General features: G+C 39.5%; 1 protein-coding gene across 1 annotated transcript in view; it reads right to left on the bottom strand.

The window, feature by feature from the left end:
- Window positions 1-24,277, bottom strand: part of abcc6a (ATP-binding cassette, sub-family C (CFTR/MRP), member 6a) — a 106,258-nt gene that overhangs the window by 41,585 nt on the left and 40,396 nt on the right. The window contains exons 5-8 of the mRNA XM_072916465.1: window positions 13,562-13,699; window positions 6,285-6,407; window positions 2,925-2,986; window positions 2,669-2,800 (exon numbers count right to left, since the gene is read on the bottom strand). Of these exons, the coding sequence (XP_072772566.1) occupies window positions 2,669-2,800; window positions 2,925-2,986; window positions 6,285-6,407; window positions 13,562-13,699 (455 nt within the window). The remainder of the gene's footprint in view (window positions 1-2,668; window positions 2,801-2,924; window positions 2,987-6,284; window positions 6,408-13,561; window positions 13,700-24,277) is intronic.

Here is a 24,277-nt window from a genome sequence, read left to right as displayed (position 1 = left end):
AACTTTACACTACTTTATATTAGAAATGGCAACAGCGGAGGATGAATGTCCCATAACAAGAAGATAGAGGAAAAAGAAGAACCTTATCGACTCGCGGACGCGCGCAATTTTTCAGGACTTCTACAGATCCCAAATGTAGATCAGCAGGTACCAGAAGGTAAGAAAAGTTGCTTTTGCATAATATTGCGAAACAAAATGCCAGATAATATGTCTTACCTTATACACACACCATAATAAAAACCGTATGTTTAATGCGCCGACAATCCTTCAAGCCGTGCAGGTTCATAGCTTACCAAAGTCGTACTAAAACATTTTGATAGATTTTTGAGTGCCGTATGTAATGTTCTATATTTTCAATGGAACATTTAAAATGTTGGTATTTTTTACTTGAGTCATATTGCCATCATAGTGCTGTCTACACTTATCTCTTATGTTTGACTGCCATCTACTGGTCACACTTATCATTACACCATGTACCAAGTAAAACTGCTTTGATGAGTAAGCTCAACCAAACGTATTCTTTACATTAGGCGCACCGGGTTATAAGGCGCACTGTCGAGTTTTTGAGGGGAAAAAATGATTTTAAGTGTGTCTTATAGTCCGGAAAATACGGTAAATACAGCAGGATAGATAATCTCAAAAGTAAAAGTTTTTTACTATCAACATTTCAGCGTTTTTTCACCACATTTTACCCTATTTTTCTTAATTTTTATAATGTGCTGCGGAACTTGGACCGCACTTTGGACACCCTTGTCCTTGTGTCCTTTAGGCCTTCTGGGAAAATAAGATTATGTCGTTAGGGTTTGATGACATCATAATTATCTAATCACTGGCATGGAGACCGACAATGTTCAAAGTCTGTGTACTGTTAACCGGGACAAAGTTTGAAGATGTGAGTTAGGTTCATGTCGGTGTTTTTGCATCTGTACCTGCGACCGTGTTGATACCTCTTGCAGCTCAATCCGTCAAAGACTAAAGAGCTGGTCATTGACTTTTGGAGGTCGAGTCCAAGGTCACAACCTATTGTGATCGAAGGAGTCGAGGTACAGACCGTGGACTCATTCAAGTCCTTCGGTGTGTGGGTGGATAACAAGCTGGACTGGACTGTTAACACGGACCACTTGTACAGGAAAGGACAGAGCAGGCTGTACTTCCTGAGGAGGCTGCGCTCCCAACATTTGCAAAAACTCTTGTGGATGTACTACCAGTCTGTGGTTGCCAGTGTTCTGTTCTATACATCGTAGTGTGCTGGGGGGGGGGGGCACTACATCTAAGAAGGACAGCTCCAGAATGGAGAAACTGATCAGGCGGGCCGGCTCTACAATCGGAATAAAACTGGACTCTCTGGTGACGGTGGCAGAGAAGAGGACTGTGGAAAAACTAGTGAGCATCCTGGATGATGCCAGTCACCCTCTGCATATTGTTATCAGTAGCCAGAGGAGCCTGTTCAGTGCTAGACTGCTTAATCCCAAGTGCAGGACTAATAGACTCAAAAACTCCTTTGTCCCACACGCCATCCATCAGACTGTACAACTCCTCTATGGGGGGGATGGGGAGGGGGGGGGGGGGGGGGGGTTAATAGGAGGACAGGGGGATGCAAACAATAACAAAAACCCCCATTATTTATTATTTACTTTTTAAATTCAATCTCTGTTCTGTACACTGCTGCTGGAATTGAATGTTTGCTGAGGGAACTCTCCAGAAGGAATCAATAAAGTACTATATATCTCAGTGTTTTTCAACCTTTTTTGAGCCAAGGCACATTTTTTTGCATTGAAAAAATCCGGAGGCACACACCACCAGCAGAAATCATTAAAAAAACGAAACTCAGTTGACAGTAAAAAGTCATTGTCGCAATTGTTGGATATGAATTTAAACCATAACCAACCATGCATCACTATAGCTCTTGTCTCAAAGTAGGTGTACTGTCACGACCTGTCACATCACGCCGTGACTTATTTTGAGTTTTTTTGCTGTTTTCCTGTGTGTAGTGTTTTAGTTCTTGTCTTGCGCTCCTATTTTGGTGGCTTTTTCTCTTTTTTTTTGGTATTTTTCATGTCTTCCTTTGAGCGATATTTCCCACATCTACTTTGTTTTAGCAATCAAGAATATTTCAGTTGTTTTTATCCTTCTTTGTGGGGACATTGTTGAGTGTAATGTCATGCTCGGATGTACATTGTGGATGCCGTCTTTGCTCCACAGTAAGTCTTTGCTGTCGTCCAGCATTCTGTTTTTGTTTACTTTGTAGCCAGTTCAGTTTGAGTTTCGTTCTGCATAGCCATCCCTAACCTTCAATGCCTTTTCTTAGGGGCACTCACCTTTTGTTTATTTTTGGTTTAAGCATTAGACACCTTTTTACCTGCACACTGCCTCTCGCTGTTTCCGACATCTACAAAGCAATTAGCTACCGGCTGCCACCTACTGATATGGAAGAGTATTACACGGTTATTCTGCCAAGCTCTAGATCGCACCGATACTAAACAACAACACATAATTTGCAGACTATAATTATTTGTTTGCAAAAAATATTTTTAAACCAAATAGGTGAAATTAGATAATCTCCCACGGCACACCCGACTGTATCTCACGGCACACTAGCAGTGGTTGAAAAACACTAATCTATCCATCTATCTATCTATCTATGCACGGAGCAATCAAGCGGTCTCACTTTTGAATTTTGGCACATTCGGCCGTCCAGTCCTCCTGCAGCTCAGAGATGATTTTGTGTGACGTGTCTTCCTCTCTCAACGTCCACAGGTCCTCCGCCGCTAGGGGAGTGCGATAGCCCTTCACAACAAGTCTGAAAGTGGAGATGATTCACAAGCACAATCATCAACAGAAAACACACACACGTAAACAAGCGCAACATGTTGCTGGGGTGAGTCACTTGTGGGCTCAAATAGAGGTGGTTTTAAGGACCTTACCCAGTAAACCACCAGAAGAGGATCTTAGACAGAAACGAAGCGTCTTTCACAGGGCAAGGATTCTGCAACAGAATTAAAACCAGACTGACTCTTGTTTTCCCGGCCTCAGATCACTGCAAAGTTGCGCGCCTTTTTTTTGACGGATGCGTTAAGAGTGTATTTATGAAAGGCAAACATCAGGTGGTGCAGAGTGCAGACCATGAGCTGCCACAAGTCAGCATAAATAGAGGCCAGTGTTAGCACAGAGTAAAAATGACGTTTTGAGGTGGAGAGCGGCAGACAGAGCGGAAATGTGTCATCGCAAACCGTCCTATACATGCACACACACAACGTTTGTCTTCACGCATATATGTTGTCTCCCTACATCCTGCCACCCCCTCACCAGGCTATTTGCTCTTTTCATGACCAACACTCCAGTGCTTCATCCTCCACTTCCTCTCTTACTGTAAGTAACCATAACTGGAGAGGAGCGGATGGAGAAGAGGAGGACACACCACGGGGCAACCGGTGGGTGCGTCCACCACACCAGTCTGTGGCTTTTACGCCGCACAGCCGGCCAGGAATCGGTTAGGGACTTTTCCAGCTGTTTTTATGGTTTATCACTAGGGAAATATTACATCACGGCTGTCTTTAATTGATGAGGGCTGATTTTCGTTGCCCCGGAGGAGGCGGTTTAGTGGGTAGAATATCAGGAACACCCTAAGTATGACGCCGTGCAGTTCCACACCACTGGAAAGTTCAACAACAATACAGAGTAGTGTTGTCCCGATACCAATATTTTGGTACCGGTACCAACATTTTTCCGCTAATTTTCGCCATTTTTTTCTAAATAAAGGGGACCACAAAAACTTGCATTATTGGCTTTATTTTAACAAAAAATCTTAGGGTACATTAAACATATGTTTCTTATTGCAAGTTTGTCCTTAAATAAAATAGTGAACATACAAGACAATATGTCTTTTAGTAGTAAATATGCAAACAAAGGCTACTAATTTAGCCTGCTGACATATGCAGTAACATATTGTGTCATTTATCGTTCTATTATTTTGTCAAAATTATTAAGGACAAGCGGTAGAAAATTAATTATTAATCTACTTGTTAATATCTGCTTATTGTCTCTTTTACATGTTCTATCTACACTTCTGTTAAAATGTAACAATCACTTATTCTTCTGTTGTTTGATACTTTACATTAGTTTTGGAGGATACTACAAATTTGGGTATCAAACCAATACCAAGTAGTTACAGGATCATACATTGGTCATATTTAAAGTCCTTATGTGTCCAGGGACATATTTCCTGAGTTTATAATAAATATACATAATACATAATAATATACATTTAAAAAAAACAAAAGAAGATGTTGTGATATAAAAAAAAAACACGGTACTTTTCAGAGGCAGTATAGTACCGAATACGATTCATTAGTATCACGGTACTATACTAATACCGATATACTGTACAATCCTAATACAAAGTATTGTTTGATTAATTACATTTTAAAGTGAAGGCCGCGTATAGAAACATGACGGATGTGAAGTGACACTTCGCAAAGTTCAAAAGTCAGCATCTGTTATGGTATGGGGGTGTATTCGTACCCAAGGCATGGGTAACTTACACATCTGTGAAGACACCGATAATGCTGAAAGGTACATACAGGTTTTGGAGCACATATGTTGCAAAAACATATGTGTTTTTCACGGACGCCCCTGCTTATTTCAGCAAGACAATGCCAAGCCACATTCTGCACGCGTTACAACAGCTTGGCTTCATAGTAAAAGAGTGCGGGTACTAGACTGGCCTGCCTGTAGTCCAGACCTGTCTCCCATTGAAAATGTGTGGCGCATTATGAAGCGTAAAATACCACAACGGGGACCCCGGACTGTTGAACAACTTAAGTTGTACATCAAGCAAGAATGGGGAATAATTCCACCTGAAAAGCTTCAAAAATTGGTCTCCTCAGTTCCTAAACATTTACTGAGTGTTGTTAAAAGGAAAGGCCATGTAACACAGCGGTAAAAATGCCCCTGTGCCAACTTTTTTGCAATGTGTTGCTGCCTTTAATTTCCAAGGTAATGAATATTTGCAAAACAAAAAATTTAGTTTCTCAGTTGGAACATTAAATATCTTGTCTTTGCAGTCTATTTAATTGAACATAAGTTGAAAATTATTTGCAAATCATTGTATTCTGTTTTTATTCACGATTTACATCACTGGTTTTGGGTTTTGTAAATAAACATTCACAAAATCTTTTGTACCGTATATATTTGCGGCTCATGGTCTAGTGCAGGGGTCGGCAACCCAAAATGTTGAAAGAGCCATATTGGACCAAAAATACAAAAAAAAATCTGCCTGGAGCCGCAAAAAATTAAAAGCCATATTACATACAGATAGTGTGTCATGAGATATAAATTTAATTAAGAGGACTTAAAGGAAACTAAATGACCTCAAATATAGCTACAAATGAGGCATTATGATGCAATATGTACATATAGCTAGCCTAAATAGCATGTTAGCATCGATTAGCTTGCAGTCATGCAGTGACCAAATATGTCTGATTAGCACTCCAACAAGTCAATAACATCAACAAAACTCACCTTCCATGCACAACCTTAAAAGTTTGGTGGACAAAATGAGACAGAAAAAGAAGTGGCATAAAACACGTCCTCGAAAGTTATACATGTAAACAAACTACGGTGAGTTCAAGGACCGCCAAAATTAGTAGGACAAAACGGCACTCGCCAAATACTCGAATCAGTGAAGGATGTTTAATATAAACAGTGTGCTTTATAACAATTAGGGAGGTTTGTGTCATGTTTGTCCTCCTACAGAAACCATATTAAAACAAAAAATAGATTGTTTTCCCCTCATCTTTTTCCATTTTTCATACATTTCTGAAAAAGCTCCAGAGAGCCACTAGGGCGGCGCTAAAGAGCCGCATGCGGCTCTAGAGCCGCGGTTTGCCGACCCCTGGTCTAGTGCAAAATAATATACATAAAAATATTTATTTCTTTTAAAATTTGGTGGGTGCCGCTTTAATACTCCCTGTAGCCCGGAATGTATGGTAAATAAATAATATATCTTAATCATAATTTAAACCCAATAAAAAATGAGCTACAAGTGGGTTTATAGGCTTGTCGTGCTGGTGGCCAGAGAGAAAGAGGGTCCACTGGAAGTTGAAACACACGTGTCAGGCTGATGGTATGCAGGAGGACAAAACTAACACATAGTTCACACTTTCCTCATAGGAGGTGAATCACGTCATTGCCTCCAAAAGGCGGGAGGTCCTGCAAACAAAAGTTCTAAACCGCAGGATGGATGCACAGGTTGGCAGAAGTGGGATGTATTCTCCTCTTCCTACCTTTCCCCAGACATTTTCCCCCACAGGAGGCAGGTCGGCAAAGCAGCACAAGAAGAGCTGGACCAGTTGGATGGCGAAGTAGGAGAAGAAGGCCAGATATCGCACCGTATCGGAGGCAATGCCCTGTGGAGTAAGTAAACACCAATTTTAGCAGCGCACAAGTCAGTGAGTTTATTCGGTGTAACCTATTCCAGGCACGTTTTCTTAGTCAAAGCCACTGATGAACTGACGTTATATAACTGTCACTTTTTTATCCGCATCAGCTGTATTCTGTTGGCGCTTATGGAGATCTTTAGAAGTATTGCTTGAAAAAATTGCCCAACATCCTGTCTGTCATTCATCTTCATTTTGGCTTTGTGTGGACTTTTACCACAGTCATAGCATTATAGGAACTTCACTGATGTTCCCCACTCTTACACACCATATATGGGTTATAGAGCAATAAGACCATAAATCACACTTCAGACCCAATGCTCTTAAGCAATATTCTAACACAGGGGTGTCAAAAGCACGGCCCGTGAACAGGTTTAATCCGGCCCGCGGGATATAAATATGAGCTGACATTTTTGAATGAAAGACACTGCTGTTCTAAATGTGTCCACTAGATGTCGCAAAAGCAATTATTTGTATCTTTGTAGATTAAGCTACATATGTACAAAAAAATAAACCACATGATGTTAGTGCACCAATCGAGGAAAATGAGCAAACTACATAAATAACATCCTGTAATTTTATTTTGATATTATTTTTTATCTTGATAGATTAATAATTAACACCATTGAGTTGACTGATGAACATTATCACATAATACATTCAGAAAGTATAAATAACGACAAATAAAGATAGAATACTATTTACTAGGGCTGTGAATCTTTGGGTGTCCCACGATTCAATTCAAAATAGATTTTTTTTCAATTCAACACGATTCTCGGTTCAACAGCAATTTTTTTTTCCGATTCAAAAGGATTCTCTATCCATTCAATACATAGGATTTCAGCAGGATTCACCCCAGTCTGCTGACATGCAAACAGAATAGTAGATTTTTGTAAAAAGCTTTCATAATTGTAAAGGACAATGTTTTATCAACTGATTGCAATAATGTAAATTTGTTTTAACTATTAAATGAACCAAAAATATGACTTATTTTATCTTTGTGAAAATATTGGATACAGTGTGTTGTCAAACTTATGAGATGCGATGCAAGTGTAAGCCACTGTGACACTATTGTTCTTTTTTTTAATTTTTTATAAATGTCTAATGATAATGTCAATGAGGGATTTTTAATCACTGCTAGGTTGAAATTGTAACTAATATTGATACTGTTGTTGATAATATTCATTTTTGTTTCACTACTTTTGGTTTGTTCTGTGTCGTGTTTGTGTCTCCTCTCAATTGCTCTGTTTATCGCAGTTCTGAGTGTTGCTGGGTCGGGTTTGGTTTTGGAATTGGATTGCATTGTTATGGTATTGCTGTGTATTGTTTTGTTGGATTGATTAATTTAAAAAAAAAACCAAACAAACAAAAAAAAAAGATTAAAAAAAAAAGTAATAAATAAAAATAAATCGATTTAAAAAAAAAGAGAATCGATTCTGAATCGCACAACGTGAGAATCGCGATTCGAATTCGAAACGATTTTTTGCCACACCCCTACTATTAACCGCAACATGTAAGTGTAAAAAAAAAACCCCAACAACATTATGATTTTGTACATTTTCAGAATGTGCGTGTTCCATTTTTAAACAAAGAAAACCATCTGAAATTGTCTTCATTTTTAAGTTATCGTGCCGTGATTTTACCAGTCCGGCCCACTTTTCTCCATGTGGACCCTCATCTAAAATGAGTTTGACACCCCTGTTCTAACACGCCCTTTATGCTGAGAGACAAGCCTAAAAAGGGAAATTGTGGTGTTAATCAACGCCATCTGACTTTAAATGAACAGCTGGGATATTAATACCCTTATTTGTCTGCACTGTAGCTGCAGGAGATGCTATTCTTAAAGTGCAGAAGCTGTTTGTTTTGGCACATGTATTCTTTTGGGCAAGTGCCGTAGCCACAGCTAGTTTGTTGTGCAGCAGCATGTATGGAATCCACAGCCATGGCAAACACTAAAGCAATTTTCCCAGAACGGTATATGGTGCTGTGCCCAGAAAGGGATATAAAGAGAATGAGTTGATCGGGTCCACATATAGACAAACAAGGTCAAAAATGGTAAGTGTGGGCGGTAGAAATATAGGTCAAGTAAGAAAGGCCAAGGGTTATAATGGTTGTCCACACATTTTTTTTAAATTATAGTATTACTTTGTTTACCTATGATACTGCACTGAGTCTTTGATTTATTTTGTACAATTTTCCATTTTGTCTATTTGTGCACTTTCATTTTTGAAGTTTTTCTTGATTTATTCTATCACATGTGACTATTTAAGTGCATCACTTCCTGTTAGTAAATTGCACACTGACGAAGTTTTGTATTTACATAAAAAGTTTATATTAAAATTATAAGAAGAACACGAGTGTTGCTGGCCTTACTTTTTCTTTGAGTACACTTTTTGCCGTGCACCTCTTTATTTTTGTTTCATTCATTTTTTTTGGAGAGCACGTGTTTTTTCCTGTATTTTGTACCAGGGTCAACAATCACCATTAGTTTTTAACACTGTTGCGCAAGTTGAACACTTTTAACATACATCCATCCATTTTCTACCGCTTGTCCCTTTTGGGGTCGCGGGGGGTCGCTGGAGCCTATCTCAGCTGCATTCGGGCGGAAGGCGGGGTACACCCTGGACAAGTCGCCACCTCATCGCAGGGCCAACACAGATAGACAGACAACATTCACACTCACATTCACACACTAGTGTTACCAATCAACCTATCCCCAAGGTACCGGTACCAAAATTATTTCGATACTTTTCTGTACCGGTACTTTGATACTTTTCTAAATAAAGGGAACCACAAAAAGTTTCATTATTGGCTTTATTTTAAAGGGGAACATTATCACCAGACCTATGTAAGCGTCAATATATACCTTGATGTTGCAGAAAAAAGACCATATATTTTTTTAACCGATTTCCGAACTCTAAATGGGTAAATTTTGGCGAATTAAACGCCTTTCTAATATACGCTCTCGGAGCGATGACGTCACAACGTGGCGTCACATCGGGAAGCAATCCGCAATTTTCTCAAACACCGAGTCAAATCAGCTCTGTTATTTTCCGTTTTTTCGACTGTTTTCCGTACCTTGGAGACATCATGCCTCGTCGGTGTGTTGTCGGAGGGTGTAACAACACGAACAGGGACGGATTCAAGTTGCACCAGTGGCCCAAAGATGCGAAAGTGGCAAGAAATTGGACGTTTGTTCCGCACACTTTACCGACGAAAGCTATGCTACGACAGAGATGGCAAGAAAGTGTGGATATCCTGCGACACTCAAAGCAGATGCATTTCCAACGATAAAGTCAAAGAAATCTGCCGCCAGACCCCCATTGAATCTGCCGGAGTGTGTGAGCAATTCAGGGACAAAGGGCCTCGGTAGCACGGCAGGCCTCGGTAGCACGGCAAGAAATGGCGGCAGTTTGTTCCCGCAGATGAGCGAGCTAAACCCCCTGGATGTCTTGGCTCACACCGTCAAGAGAAGAATATCAACCCTAGCTTCCCTGGCCTGCTGACATGAGAGTATGTCTACATAATATATTAATTGATGAAAATTGGGCTGTCTGCACTCTCAAAGTGCATGTTGTTGCCAAATGTATTTCATATGCTGTAAACCTAGTTCATAGTTGTTAGTTTCCTTTAATGCCAAACAAACACATACCAATCGTTGGTTAGAAGGCGATCGCCGAATTCGTCCTCGCTTTCTCCCGTGTCGCTGGCTGTCGTGTCGTTTTCGTCGGTTTCGCTTGCATACGGTTCAAACCGATATGGCTCAATAGCTTCAGTTTCTTCTTCAATTTCGTTTTCGCTACCTGCCTCCACACTACAACCATCCGTTTCAATACATTCGTAATCTGTTGAATCGCTTACGCCGCTGAAATCCGAGTCTGAATCCGAGCTAATGTCGCTATAGCTTGCTGTTCTTTCCGCCATGTTTGTTTGTGTTGGCTTCACTATGTGACGTCACAGGAAAATGGACGGGTGGTTAAAATCAGGCACTTTGAAGCTTTTTTTTAGGGATATTGCGTGATGGGTAAAATTTTGAAAAAAACTTCGAAAAATATAATAAGCCACTGGGAACTGATTTTTAATGGTTTTAACAATTCTGAAATTGTGATAATGTTCCCCTTTAACAAGAAATCTTGGGGTACATTAAACATATGTTTCTTATTGCAAGTTTGTCCTTAAATAAAATAGTGAATATACGAGACAACTTGTCTTCTAGTAGTAAGCAGAGGTGGGTAGAGTAGCCAGAAATTGTACTCAAGTAAGAGTACTGTTACTTTAGAGATTTATTACTCAAGTAAAAGTAATGAGTAGTCACCCAAATATTTACTTGAGTAAAAGTAAAAAGTATGTTGTGAAAAAACTACTCAAGTACTGAGTAACTGATGAGTAACATACACACACATATCATATATATATATATATATATATATATATATATATATATATATATATATATACATATATACACATACATTGATATATACAGTATATCATTTATATTTATTTATTTTGCCGTTTTTGTTTACATGTTAAAGGTGTTTTAATGAATATACATGCATGTTTAACACATATAGATTCCTTTCTTTCATGTTGACAAGAATATAAGTTGGTGTATTACCTGATTCTGATGACTTGCATTGATTGTAATCAGACAGCAGTGCTTAACGTCCACGTTTTCAAATGCAGGAGAAAAAAAGTTCCTCCTTTCTGTCTAATACCACATGAAAGTGGTTGGTTTTTGGTATCTTATTTGTCCAGCTTCCATATTCGTTTTCACACACTTTACAAGAAATACATTGGCGGCAAATTCCGAGGCTTGCTAGCTTGTTTGCGCTGGCTTTCGGAGACTCTTATTTTGAAAGCGCAGGCGCGATGGAGCGACACTTTTATTGTGAAGACAGGAACTGTGCAGTCAGTCTTTAGGCTTGTGATGGGATGTACGTTTGAAATAAAAAAGTGTCTTTTTTCCTTCACACTTTTGATTGATTGATTGAAACTTGTATTAGTAGATTGCACAGTACAGTACATATTCCGTACAATTGACCACTAAATGGTAACACCCCAATAAGTTTTTCAACTTGTTTAAGTCAGGTCATGTGACCGCCTGGCTCTGTTTGATTGGTCCAACGTCACCAGTGACTGCATCTGATTGGTGGAACGGAGTCAAACGTCACTAGTGACTGCATTTTATTGGTGGAACGGAGTGAAACGTCACCAGTAACGCAGGCACTTTGAAGGTCTGTCTGACAGACCAAAACAAACAAAGCGTGCATTAACAGATCGATAAAAATTAGTAGCGAGTAGCGAGCTGAATGTAGATAAAAGTAGCGGAGTAAAAGTAGCGTTTCTTCTCTATAAATATACTCAAGTAAAAGTAAAAGTAAGTTGCATTAAAACTACTCTTAGAAGTACAATTTATCCCAAAAGTTACTCAAGTAGATGTAACGGAGTAAATGTAGCGCGTTACTACCCACCTCTGGTAGTAAGTAAGCAAACATAGGCTCCTAATTTAGCAGCTGAAATATGCAGTAACATATTGTGTCATTTTCCGTTCTATTATTTTGTCAAAATTAAAAATTAATTATTAATCTACTTGTTCAATTACTGTTAATATCTTCTTACTTTCTCTTTTAACATGTTATATCTACACTTCTGTTAAAATGTAATAATCACTTATTCTTCTGTTGTTTGATACTTTACATTAGTTTTGGATGATACCACAAATTTGGGTATCAATCCGATACCAAGTAGTTACAGGATCAAACATTGGTCATATTCAAAGTCCTCATGTGTCCAGGGACATATTTCCCGAGTTTATAAACATAATATACATTTTTTAAAAACGAAAGAAGATGTTGTGATGCCAAAAAATATCGACATAATCATAGTAGTATCGACTAGATACGCTCCTGTACTTTGGTATCATTACAGTGGATGTCAGGTGTAGATCCACCCATGGCATTTGTTTACATTTAGACGCCGGTGAGCTACGGTGTGTAGTGAAGCATGTGACAAGGATTAGTGATTTAGAAGTAGCTAAAACACTGCCGACTGCGGCTGAACTTTAGCCACGTCTTAAAGCACCTCTTCAGGTGGGCGTTTGAGTGTTATAACTTCACCTTTATTGTTAGTTTTTAAGCCAAAATGCGTCCGTTCTCCTTTTTCTGTCTACACACTGTGTCTGCTTGTAAGTACTCTGTGTGTGTGCGCTTCCGAACATGCTCCTCTGCTCGTAAAACCAGCAATGACATGACGTGACGACTTCTGTTAAAATGTAATAATCACTACCGGTACTTTTCAGAGGCGGTATAGTACCGAAGATGATTCATTAGTATCGCGGTATTATACTAACATCGGTATACCGGTGTTAGTATAATACCGCAAACTATGTAATGTGTGACCAGGGGTGAGGAAGTGTCAGGTTGGAATTACAAATTACAAATGCAGTAGATAAATGATGTAACAAGAAGGTGTGTTTATTTTAATGGAATTGAAATGTGAGGCGAGTTTGCAAAATTTGGACGCATGGCCACCCATCTGGCAACGTGTTTACGGTGCATGGACCCATAAACGCAGCGCTGACGTTCTTTCGGTCTGACCCCTCACTGTCACGTCTCACCAGCATTCATCCGAGACCCATCATTACTCCCCCACTTTCGAGCAGTGTGGGAATGTCACACTCAGGGCGATAAAACAGAAATATGGATGCGCGTGTGTTTGTGTGATTTCAAAAAAAATGTTAACTCTACGAACTCATGCCTTTGTGGACCAAAATAGGCGCATTCAACAATGATTGCAGTGTCTCACAGGAGGCCCCAGGAAGAAAGAGAAAACTTAGAAACCAGAATTGGCAGTGTCGTCCTCCTACACTCGGTTGATGTTCGGTCACCTTGGTTTGAATTAGAGGATGCAATGCAAACACTTTGCTGACATAGCATATATCTCAAGCTGTGCTCCTGGAATCTGGCGTCTAGACCATGGGTAGCGGCACACATGATTAGATATGACTGCATGGTATTTGGGTCACTGAGTCCAAGACCGACAAACACGCTCACATTCGAATTCGTATAAAATCGGTACCATATCCAAAATATCGGAATAAAAACTGAACAATAAAAACATACCTCATCCAAGGCCAGCTGGATCTTTGCTCTCAGAGGCACCAGGGAACAAACAACAGCCAAGACCCAGAAGAGGAAGAGGAATACAGAAGAGCGACAACCTCGTATTCTCTCCAACTGGATGATACATAAAGCCAGGATCTGGACAGAAACAGAGAAATGATTTATGAAGTCAAATAGGTAGCTCCCTGCAAAGCCAGCAAATAGAGCAAGCGTATGCTCGGAATGCTATTATGATTGCTACCAGTTATGAAAAACACATTAACCTTTGCTCCATATCGACCCGCACAAACAAAATCGTAATAACACAAACTCGTTTTGTTTTTTTTAAACTTAAATCTGCTGCCTGTCACTGGCTCAAAGTTTTACCAAAAAAATGTAAGAACACCACCAGCTATGTTACAATTAGAGGTTTGAAAGAACAGACTGAACCAAAAAATGACTATATTTTTCACAATTGCAAATTGAAAAAAAATGGTCGTTTAGACCAAATAAGATGACTTGTGGGGTACACACGCGCAGGGAAGCCACCGCAATTTGCAGTCCTTCTGTCGTTCGGATAGGTTGATACGTTCAATGATAGCTAACGTTAGTCGCTATATGTACGGCATAGTTTTAAGGAAGATGGAAGGATGGAAAGCTTGCTGTGTAATGAAGTGTATTTCTGGTCTTGTAACCCCCTCCCGGGCAGTTACACGGCAGTGCGGCTGGATCAAAAGAGACGTCGAAGCTGAACAAAAAGTTGCTTTATTACAAGCGAGCGTCATTCAAACAGGTCTGCAGTACCCGGAGAAACCTAGGTAAAAAAAATGAAGGACTCGTAACTTGGAGAAGCCAAACCATCAGTTTTATATTCCTCCTTCCTGTCTCTGTGTGTGTGTGCTAAGTCAGGAGAGCTCATCTTGACCATAAACGGAGGTGTTTGTGTGTAAGTGTCTGGAAAACAACTGCTTTAAGTCATAACTCAAATGTTGACGTTGAGCTAGACAGGTAGTCTTTTCTCAAGGATATGGTTATCACTTTTGCATTCCGAAGTCCTAATTAGAGCCTCTTTTCCTACGAGAAGTGATCCAATCCACCTGCGAATATCAAACTAAGGGGCCTTATCTATTTTTGTGCTCAAACTGAAATACCACTGTTTAATTAAACTTGGTGATTTGCTTTCTCCAAGGTTTTGATTGATTGATTGAAACTTTTATTAGTAGATTGCACAGTGAAGTACATATTCCGTACAATTGACCACCAAATGGTAACACCCGAATAAGTTTTTCAACTTGTTTAAGTCGGGGTCCACTTAAATTGATACATGATACAGATATATACTATTTTCATAATACAGTCATCACACAAGAAATATATACATTGAATTATTTACATTATTTACAATCCGGGTTGGTATCATCAACAATTGCATCATCAGAGAAATGGACATTGGAACAGTGTAGGACTGACTTGGTAGGATATGTACAGCAAGTAGTGGACATAGAGAGAGAGAGATCAGAAAGTATAAGAAAAAGTGTCTACATTTGATTATTTACATTTGATTACTTACAATCCGAAGAGGTATGATGAGGAAGGGAGGGTGTAAGTTTAGGGTTGTAGTTGCCTGGAGGTGTTCTTTTAGTGCGATTTTAAAGGAGGATAGAGATGCCCTTTCTTTTACACCTGTTGGGAGTGCATTCCATATTGATGTGGCATAGAAAAAGAATGAGTTAAGACCTTTGTTAGATCGGAATCTGGTTTTTAACGTGGTTAGTGGAGCTCCCTCTGGTGTTGTGGTTATGACGGTCATTTACGTTAAGGAAGTAGTTTGACATGTACTTCGGTATCAGGGAGGTGTAGCGGATTTTATAGACTAGGCTCAGTGCAAGTTGTTTTACTCTGTCCTCCACCCTGAGCCAGCCCACTTTGGAGAAGTGGGTAGGAGTGAGGTGTGATCTGGGGTGGAGGTCTAGAAATAATCTGACTAGCTTGTTCTGGGATGTTTGGAGTTTAGATTTGAGGGTTTTGGAGGTGCTAGGGTACCCGCATGAATATATACATTCACCCTATGTAGAAGATAATATCAGTTAATTCATTCCCTTCTTTAAACATTGCAAGGACTCATTTTGCACTATCATTGGCATGATGGCCGACACTCCTACCGTACCCAGTGAGCCTTGCCAACAGTGGAGCGAACTCGCCCTGGCCGGCAAGCCTGGCTGACAATCATTCATCAGCTCAAGGGAGAAGCTGTAACATCAAATAATTGACTTGTCTTTATTACGTGCATGAACGTACTATGGAGTGAAGAAGTTTTCCATGTTTTTGATTGGATGCGGTTTTTGTGATTGTTGGGGCTTAAAATTCCTGAATTTTACAGCAGCTTTTTCAGAAAGTTGCGTTAAAAGTTTTAATAATGGGTTATACTCGTATAGCCCTTTTCTACCTTTGAGATGTTTTGAGGCTTATTATTTTTATTTTTATTTTTTTATTAACGGGCAGCACGGTGGACGAGGGGTAAGTGCGTCTGCCTCACAATACGAAGGTCCTGAGTAGTCTTGGGTTCAATCCTGGGCTCGGGATCTTTCTGTGTGGAGTTTGCATGTTCTCCCCGTGACTGCGTGGGTTCCCTCCGGGTACTCCGGTTTCCTCCCACTTCCAAAGACATGTACCTGGGGATAGGTTGATTGGCAACACTAAATCCTTCCGCCCGATTGTAGCTGAGATAGGCTCCAGCGCCCCCGCGACCCCAAAGGGAATAAGCGGTAGAAAATGGATGGATGGATGGATGGATAGTTTTATTAACATTGAAAAAATTGTAATTTCATGAATTTGTTACCATTGTTCAAGTGTTCCCTTTAACGCGCAGGATTTCAACAAAAATGGGAAAACAAACACTGTATTAATGTTTTACTCATTTTATGCCACACAAACTTACAAGTAGACAATAGTAGCCAGTAAAAGCACATACCGACCATAGGGCGCACCGGATTATAACGTGCACTGCCGATGAGTGGGTCTATTCAGGTCGATTTTCATACGAAAGGCGTACTAAAGGGGTAATATTAGGATTTCTTTCTGAATTTATAACAATTTCTTGTAGTCTACATAACATTTAATGGTGGTCATTTGGTCAAAATGTTGCATAGATTATGTTTTACAGATCATCTTCAAGTCACTTTCTGACAGTCGCTTCAGGATGCGCCGTTTTGTGGGCGCTCTTTTTCACGTGGCTCACCTTCAGCAGCGTCTTCTCCCTGTCATGAGTCACATTATAGTTGATCAATATCAATATGTGTATAAAATAAGTTTAAAAAAGAGATTTAATTGCATCAACTAACATGAAAAATCAACACTGGTACGAAACAACCATGAAATAACAAATTAATTTAGTTGATTGTAATTCCCTCAATTCTGGTCATTTCCATCCATCCATCCATCCATTTTCTACCGCGTGCCCCTTTCAGGGGGTGCTGGAGCCTATTCCGGTTGCACTCGGGCAGAAGGTGAGGTACACCCTGGCCTGACACTGATAGACAGCATTCACAACAATACGCCCCGTGCCGGGGGATCAAACCCAGGACTTTGTTATTGTGAGGCACACACAATAACCCCTGTTCTACCCGTGCTGCCTATGGTAATTTCCATTCCAGTAAATAATAATAAAATCTGTGTGATTACTTTAAAACGGAAGCACATGGCCCAGACAATGGCGTGTACTGTGTCTGTGTCTGTGTACATGTTAAAAAAAATAATCCAAGAAATGTTTCATCTTAATTTTAAGCAAGAAAATCGTGATTCACTGTTTTTGCAGTATCGTGGAGCCACTTCTCTAAATGTTTATGCTATTTTATGATGAGTCCATGAAAACAGTCCCTATAGTGGTGCTAACAATTTGGTTTCTGGGATTTTCCCTGGTCTGGACGTATATGATACAGTCTATGTTAAAGCCCCATAACTGTGCAGTGACGGTTGTCTTTGGTAGAGTCATCTGTTGTGGGTCTTGAACCACAGTATAATCCAAGAGGTTGGCCAAGTGAGATGTCACACTATTGGGCCAGCACACCCAGTGGAGAGAAAGTGGCTTTAGGCTTTCAACGGAGCACCACATTGGTTAGTCTGGGACCAGCCACAGTCACGTCTATTAAAAAGTAGTGGTTTTGTTAGTACGATTTTCACATCAACAAGCTGATATGGGAAGAGTTCTGTGTGTTGGCCCGGAGGTTTAATGTCATAATGTGACCTCAAACAAGTAAACATCTCCAGCTTCTCATTTGGAGTTCTAACACTGATGACTTGTTGTTGTTTGCTTCTTCTTTTCCACTACAGACTTTATTCGTCAGTTGTTTTCATCTCCAGAGAAAAACAACTCAAGGTTTTGTTTTTCTTTGACTATAACGACATAATCTCGAGCTAAACCATATAACATGTCAGGTATCGTACCAGGAGGAGAGGGTGGATTGATCGAATATCGATGAAATCGATATCAGTGGTTGTAACAGTATTAAAATAGAATACTGTGATTAGATTATTTTTTAAAGTTTTTTTCAGGGGATGTCGTTGAGGTTTGTGAAGCCCTTTGAGGCACTTAAAATTAAAAGTTAAAGTACCAATGATTGTCACACACACACTAGGTGTGGCGAAATTATTCTCTGCATTTGACCCATCACCCTTGATCACCCCCTGGGAGGTGAGGGGAGCAGTGGGCAGCAGCGGTGGCCGCGCCCGGGAATCATTTTTGGTGATTTAACCCCCAATTCCAACCCTTGATGCTGAGTGCCAAGCAGGGAGGTAATGGGTCCCATTTTTATAGTCTTTGGTATGACTCGGCCGGGGTTTGAACTCACAACCCTACCGATCTCAGGGCGGACACTCTAACCACTAGGCTACTGAGTAGGTATATGCCTTAAAATCATACTTTTTGTCTTGAAAAGATGACGTTTGAATTACCCCATATGTAAAGATTGTGCTACGCATTTGAAAGTTCCTCTTTCAACTTGCCATTTTACTGTAAACCATCTAGGAGTAAGTGGGTGGGGTGGGGGATCACCGAGCTCTGAGTAAAAACCCTGCCTTATAATTACACTGGACGTTTTCAGCCATGAGGAAGGATCGGGTTTTACAGTACGTCATCGGAAGATTTATTATAGCCGTGACATCTGTGCACTTTTCATCAAAAACGACCACGCTTTATACGTGGGCTGACAACGTGTTTGGCTGTAATGGTGGTGCTGGGTGGCTACCATCAGCATGTAGGAGAGGGGCCCTCAATAGGTGCCTCGCATGCCACACCCTGCCCACTAGTGTTGTAACGATACCAATATTTTGGTACCGGTACTAAAATTATTTCAATACTTTTCGGTACTTTTCTGAATAAAGGGGACCACAAAAAAATTGCATTATTGGCTTTATTTTAACAACAAATCTTAGGGTACATTAAACATATATTTCTTATTGCAGTTAAGTCCTTAAATAAAATAGTGAACATACAAGACAACTTGTCTTTTAGTAGTAAGTAAACAAACAAAAGCTCCTAACGTATGCAGTAACATATTCTGTCATTTATCATTCTATTATTTTGTCAACCTTATTAAGGACAAGTGGTACAAAATTAATTATTAATCTATTTGTTCATTTACTGTTAATATCTGCTTACTTCCTGTTTCAACATGTTCTATCTACACTTCTGTTAAAATGTAATAATTACTTATTCTTCTGTTGTTTGGTACTTTACATTAGTTTCGGATGATACCACAAATTTGGGTATCAATCTGATACCAAGTAGTTACAGGATCATACATTGGTCATATTCAAAGTCCTCACGTGTCCAGGGACATATTTACTGAGTTTATAAACATCATATACATTTTAAAAAAACGAAAGAAGATGTTGTGACGCCAAAAAATATCGACGTAATCATAGTAGTATCGACTCGATACGTGCTTGTACTTGGTATCATTACAGTGGATGTTAGGTGTCGATCCACCAATGGCGTTTGTTTACATTTTGACGCTGGTGAGCTACGGTGTGTAGTGAAACATGTTTAGCTATTCCTCGTCCTGCAGGGATGATACTTGTAAGAAACTTACTTTATTTGTCGCCATGGAGGCGATGATTAGTGATTTAGAAGTAGCTATAACTGCCGACGGCGAATGGACGTTAGCCGCTAGCTAGCTAGCCATGTCTTAAAGCACCTCTTCCTGAGGGTGTTTCAGTGTTATAACTTCACCTTTATCGTTAGTTTTTAAGCCAAAATGCGTCCGTTCTCCCTTTTCTGTCCAAACACTGTGTCTGCTTGTAAGTACTCTGTGATTGTGCGCTGCCGAACATGCTCCTCTGGTCCTAAAACCAGCAATGACACAACGTGACTTTGACGCGGGCGCGGGTGGGGTGGGGTTTGGGGGGGGGGGGGGGGTTGGGTTCGGGACCGGTACGTTTCAGAGACGGTATCATACCAAAAATGATTAATTATTATCGCGGTACTATACTAATACCGGTATACCGTACAACCCCACAGCCTACCAATGTTTTTTTTATTTGGTCCACCAAACGACACCCAAATAATTAAACCATTAAGCAGGAGAAAAGTACCAAATAGATTTGGCGCTACTTGTTAAGTGGTGGTATGCATCGCTTGTAACGCCGCTCAGAATTCCCTTGCGGTACGCATTAAAAGTGAGCGACAGCAAGTGTTTTCTTGCGTCATGCATTTACACAATCGTCAAATACAAGAAGTCTTCGCCTTAGTAATGGAGATCCAATAATGAAGGGCACAAATGCATTAATACGGCCATGAAACGTGAGGCGTGGAAGCGTGCGGAACAACTCCACAAGCCAACGGCTGTCATGACTATGGATAGTGCTACGAGGAAAGAGCTTGGGAGACACTCTTCTGTTGTTTGGTAACAAAATACGTAAATACGCCACTTCTATGCTAGGATAAATGTAGGAATAACCAAAAATTGAAAACTAGAGTAAAAAGATATCTCGGAGATTACTGCTACCAACATGTTTGTTATCTCTTCCGCTGCTGTGATAAATGATATAACCCCGAAATAAGTGACCGTTTCTGGAATTAACCCTCGATACAAGAGACGTCTTAGTGTATTTTTACCGAAACACGTGCTTGTGTTTACTCAGGAGTCTGCAAAGACCGCAAGTGGGCAAGGCTGTCTGAGTTGGAGAGCAAGGAACCAAGCAGGAGCTGTGTCAGGCTTGCAGGGAGTTTTGTGAATAATAACGCTACACACAAGCAGTCATTTCTCTGTGGACTTTTTACTGTTCACAGAAGCCTCCATCACTCCTCAGGCTAAGGCCGGGGTCAGCAACTCGCATACGGCTCTTTAGTGCCACTCTAGTGGCTCCCTGGTGCATTTTAAAAAATTGATTGAAAATGGAAAAAGATGGGGGGAAAACCTTTTTTTTTTGTTTTAGTATGGTTTTTGTTTGAGAACAAACATGACACAAACCTTCCCAATTGTTAGAAAACCCACTGTTTAATATGTTTGTGTGTATGCTTCACTGATGAGAGTATTTGGTGAACATCGTTTTGTCCTACTAATTTCGGCGGTTCTCGAACTCACCATAGTGTGGACTGTGACGCAGCAGTTTGTTTACATGTACAATCTTCCACTCCTTCTTTGTCTCGTTTTGTCCACCAAACGTTTTATCCTGTGCGTGAATGCACAAAGGTGAGCTTTGTTGATGTTATTGACTTGTTGGAGTGCTAATCGGGCATATTTGGTCAGTGCATGACTGCAAGCTAATCAATGCTAACATGCTATGCATGCATTGCATCATTATGCATCATTTGTAGGTATATTTGAGCTTCATTTAATAACCTTTACTTGTATCCTCTTTGTATATAATTTAGTTTTGCATGTCTCATGACACAATGTCTGTATGTAATATTGGCTGCATTTCTGATAGTTGTTTGTGTGCCATGTTGTTCCAGACCACAGCAAACATTACCTAGCTTGCCAAAGATTGTAGGAAATCTATTAAAAGAAGACAGCCTGCTGTTTTCTTTAACTTGGACACACACATCTATACCTTAGGTCATTAAAAGCCAGTAATTTCCAGGAGTTATCTCACCTTCTGAGTAGCCTTTGATTTACTAATTGTTTCTAATGTTGTAAAAACGTGTAGAATAAAGATTCAATTTCAACATTTCCGTCAATTAAGATTTGCTTCAGCCTGCGACACATAGTTATTTTAATAGTAGGCTTAAATAGCTAATATAGACACATACATCATGTGTTGCCTTCATTATAAGACTTATATACAGCTTTTCATTTTTTGCGGCTCCAGACAAATTAGTTTTTTGTATTTTTGGTCCAATATGGTTCTTTCAACGTTTTGAGTTGCCGACCCCTGGGCTATGGTAATAGAAGTTTTCCATGTTGGTAAGGCCACACTGGGTACTTGCGGTTTTGGATTTCCCAAGCAAAAATATTTCAAAAGCGCTCATCAGCTGATATCTTATGTAAATAAAATGTTCTAACCTTGCTGGCAATATGTACTACTTAGATTCTGGAGGCTCTCAGTCGTTAAGTTGAATGAGGACGAGACGACCAACAATGTTTGAGAAGATGAAAGACCGGACTCATGCTGCATAAAAGTGAACACAGCATTTACAAGTGAATGCATTATAGCATTAAGGGGCCCAATGTCAGGTCGTTTCTTTAGACCAGACCTGGGCAAATTAAGGCCCAGGGGCCACATGCGGCCCGTTAAGCTTTTCAATCTGGCCCGCCGAGTATTCCCAAATGATTTTTTTAGATCTTTAAGAACGAAACTGTAGCTGCCATTATGATGCACAGTGATGTTTTCAAATGACTATAAGTCTTGAACTATACAAAATATTTCAATGGTTGAAATCTGCGCTTTTGCATGATATACTAGTTACATTGGTAATCTAATTAGTTACTATGATACTCTAAGTCACAACAGCTCAGACGAGGCACCAAGCAGTGTGGGTGTGGAGCGTTTCCACATAGTGTTTCCAGAGCGACCAGCCTGAATTGCGGGTGTCAGGGACGGACGCGGAAGTAGATTTTTACAACAAAGTTCTAAAGCTTAGTGATATATCAGATTGTAGGTGTTTTTTTTTTTTTACCCTTTGCGTTCATATTTTGCTGTTTGTTGCTTTTTTTGTTGCGTTTCGCTTGATTGTAAAATATGTCGATGAGAGGGGGTGTGACGTTCATATGTTGTCAATTTTCAGTGTTTTATCCTTCCTAGTTAATATTGTAAATCCCACATTCTTTATTTTCATGTACATTCAGGGTGTCTAATTCAGTAAAAAAAATTAAAATTCCATTCCGTTTTTTAAGGCTGTCTGTCATAATGTTTTTAGCATTCAATCAGACATTATTGTGAGGTTTTGTGCAAGTGTTCCTAAAATTGGACCCAAGCACGCATACTGTACAGCAGATTTGTGTGTGTGTGTGTGTGCGTGTTTGTATATATATATATATATATATATATATATGTCTTAATAAGGTTATCCAAAAAATAGTGCTCGATACCGTAGTAGAGCGCAATATATGTATGTGTGGGAAAAAATCACAAGACTATTTCATCTCTACAGGCCTGTTTCATGAGGGGGGGTTCCCTCAATCATCAAGAGAAATCTCCTGATGATATATATATATATATATATATATATATATATATATATATATATATATATATATATATATATATATATATATATATATATATATATATACGTTAGGTCAGGAAAAAACACAGAGGCTATTTCATCCCTACAAGCCTTGTAAACAAGCTTGTAGGGATGAAATAGCCTCTGTGTTTTTTCCTGACCTAATGTATATTCAGCTCTACCCCGGTATTGAGCACTGTATAACGGATAAACCACAGAAACCTCGACTATATATATATATATATATATATATATATATATATATATATATATATATATATATATATATTGAGCACTGTATAACGGATAAACCACAGAAACCTCGACTATATATATATATATATATATATATAGTCGAGGTTTCTGTGGTTTATCCGTTATATATATATGCATATATACTGTATATATATATATATATATATATATATATATATATATATATATATATATATATATATATATATATATATATATATATATAGATGTATATAAATAGATAGATATACCGCCCGCCAGACACATTTTTTTCTCTAAACTTGGCCCCCCGAGTCAAAATAATTGCCCAGGCCTGCTTTAGACCTACCAAAGGGTGGCTTCTCATTCGTTAGCTATTCATTCTGACTTTTTTTTAAGCCCACAATCACTGATGGAATGTCCGCAAGTCTAACTGGGTGCTATCTACCAAACATAACCATCTCCACTACCTTAAATATGAAATACAGACCTGAACTGCTGACTCATGGTGCTGCTGTGCTTACAATTGCGAGCGGTCTAGTGGCACTTTTTTATTTTATTTTGGGGACCCTCTGTCACAACCATGAGTGAGATGTGACAGCATGGCGATCATGACGGAATACAATGTCCAATTCTTAACACAATGTAACACCAAACTATTACATTTTCAGCGAACGGTTTCCTCACATGAAATAGCAACAGATGTCAGTACAAGTGTACTCTGCAGCCTGATGATTGACGGCCATGTTTACAGGGTATTGCAATATTTACATTGCCTGCAAAACTATAAATCAATCCTTTCGTTATGCAGTCTTGCACGTCAGTGTCTTGGCAGT

This window comes from Nerophis lumbriciformis, linkage group LG27, assembly GCF_033978685.3.
Source record: "Nerophis lumbriciformis linkage group LG27, RoL_Nlum_v2.1, whole genome shotgun sequence".
Taxonomy (NCBI): Eukaryota; Metazoa; Chordata; class Actinopteri; order Syngnathiformes; family Syngnathidae; genus Nerophis; species Nerophis lumbriciformis.
This window is presented reverse-complemented; position numbering and strand designations above follow the sequence as displayed.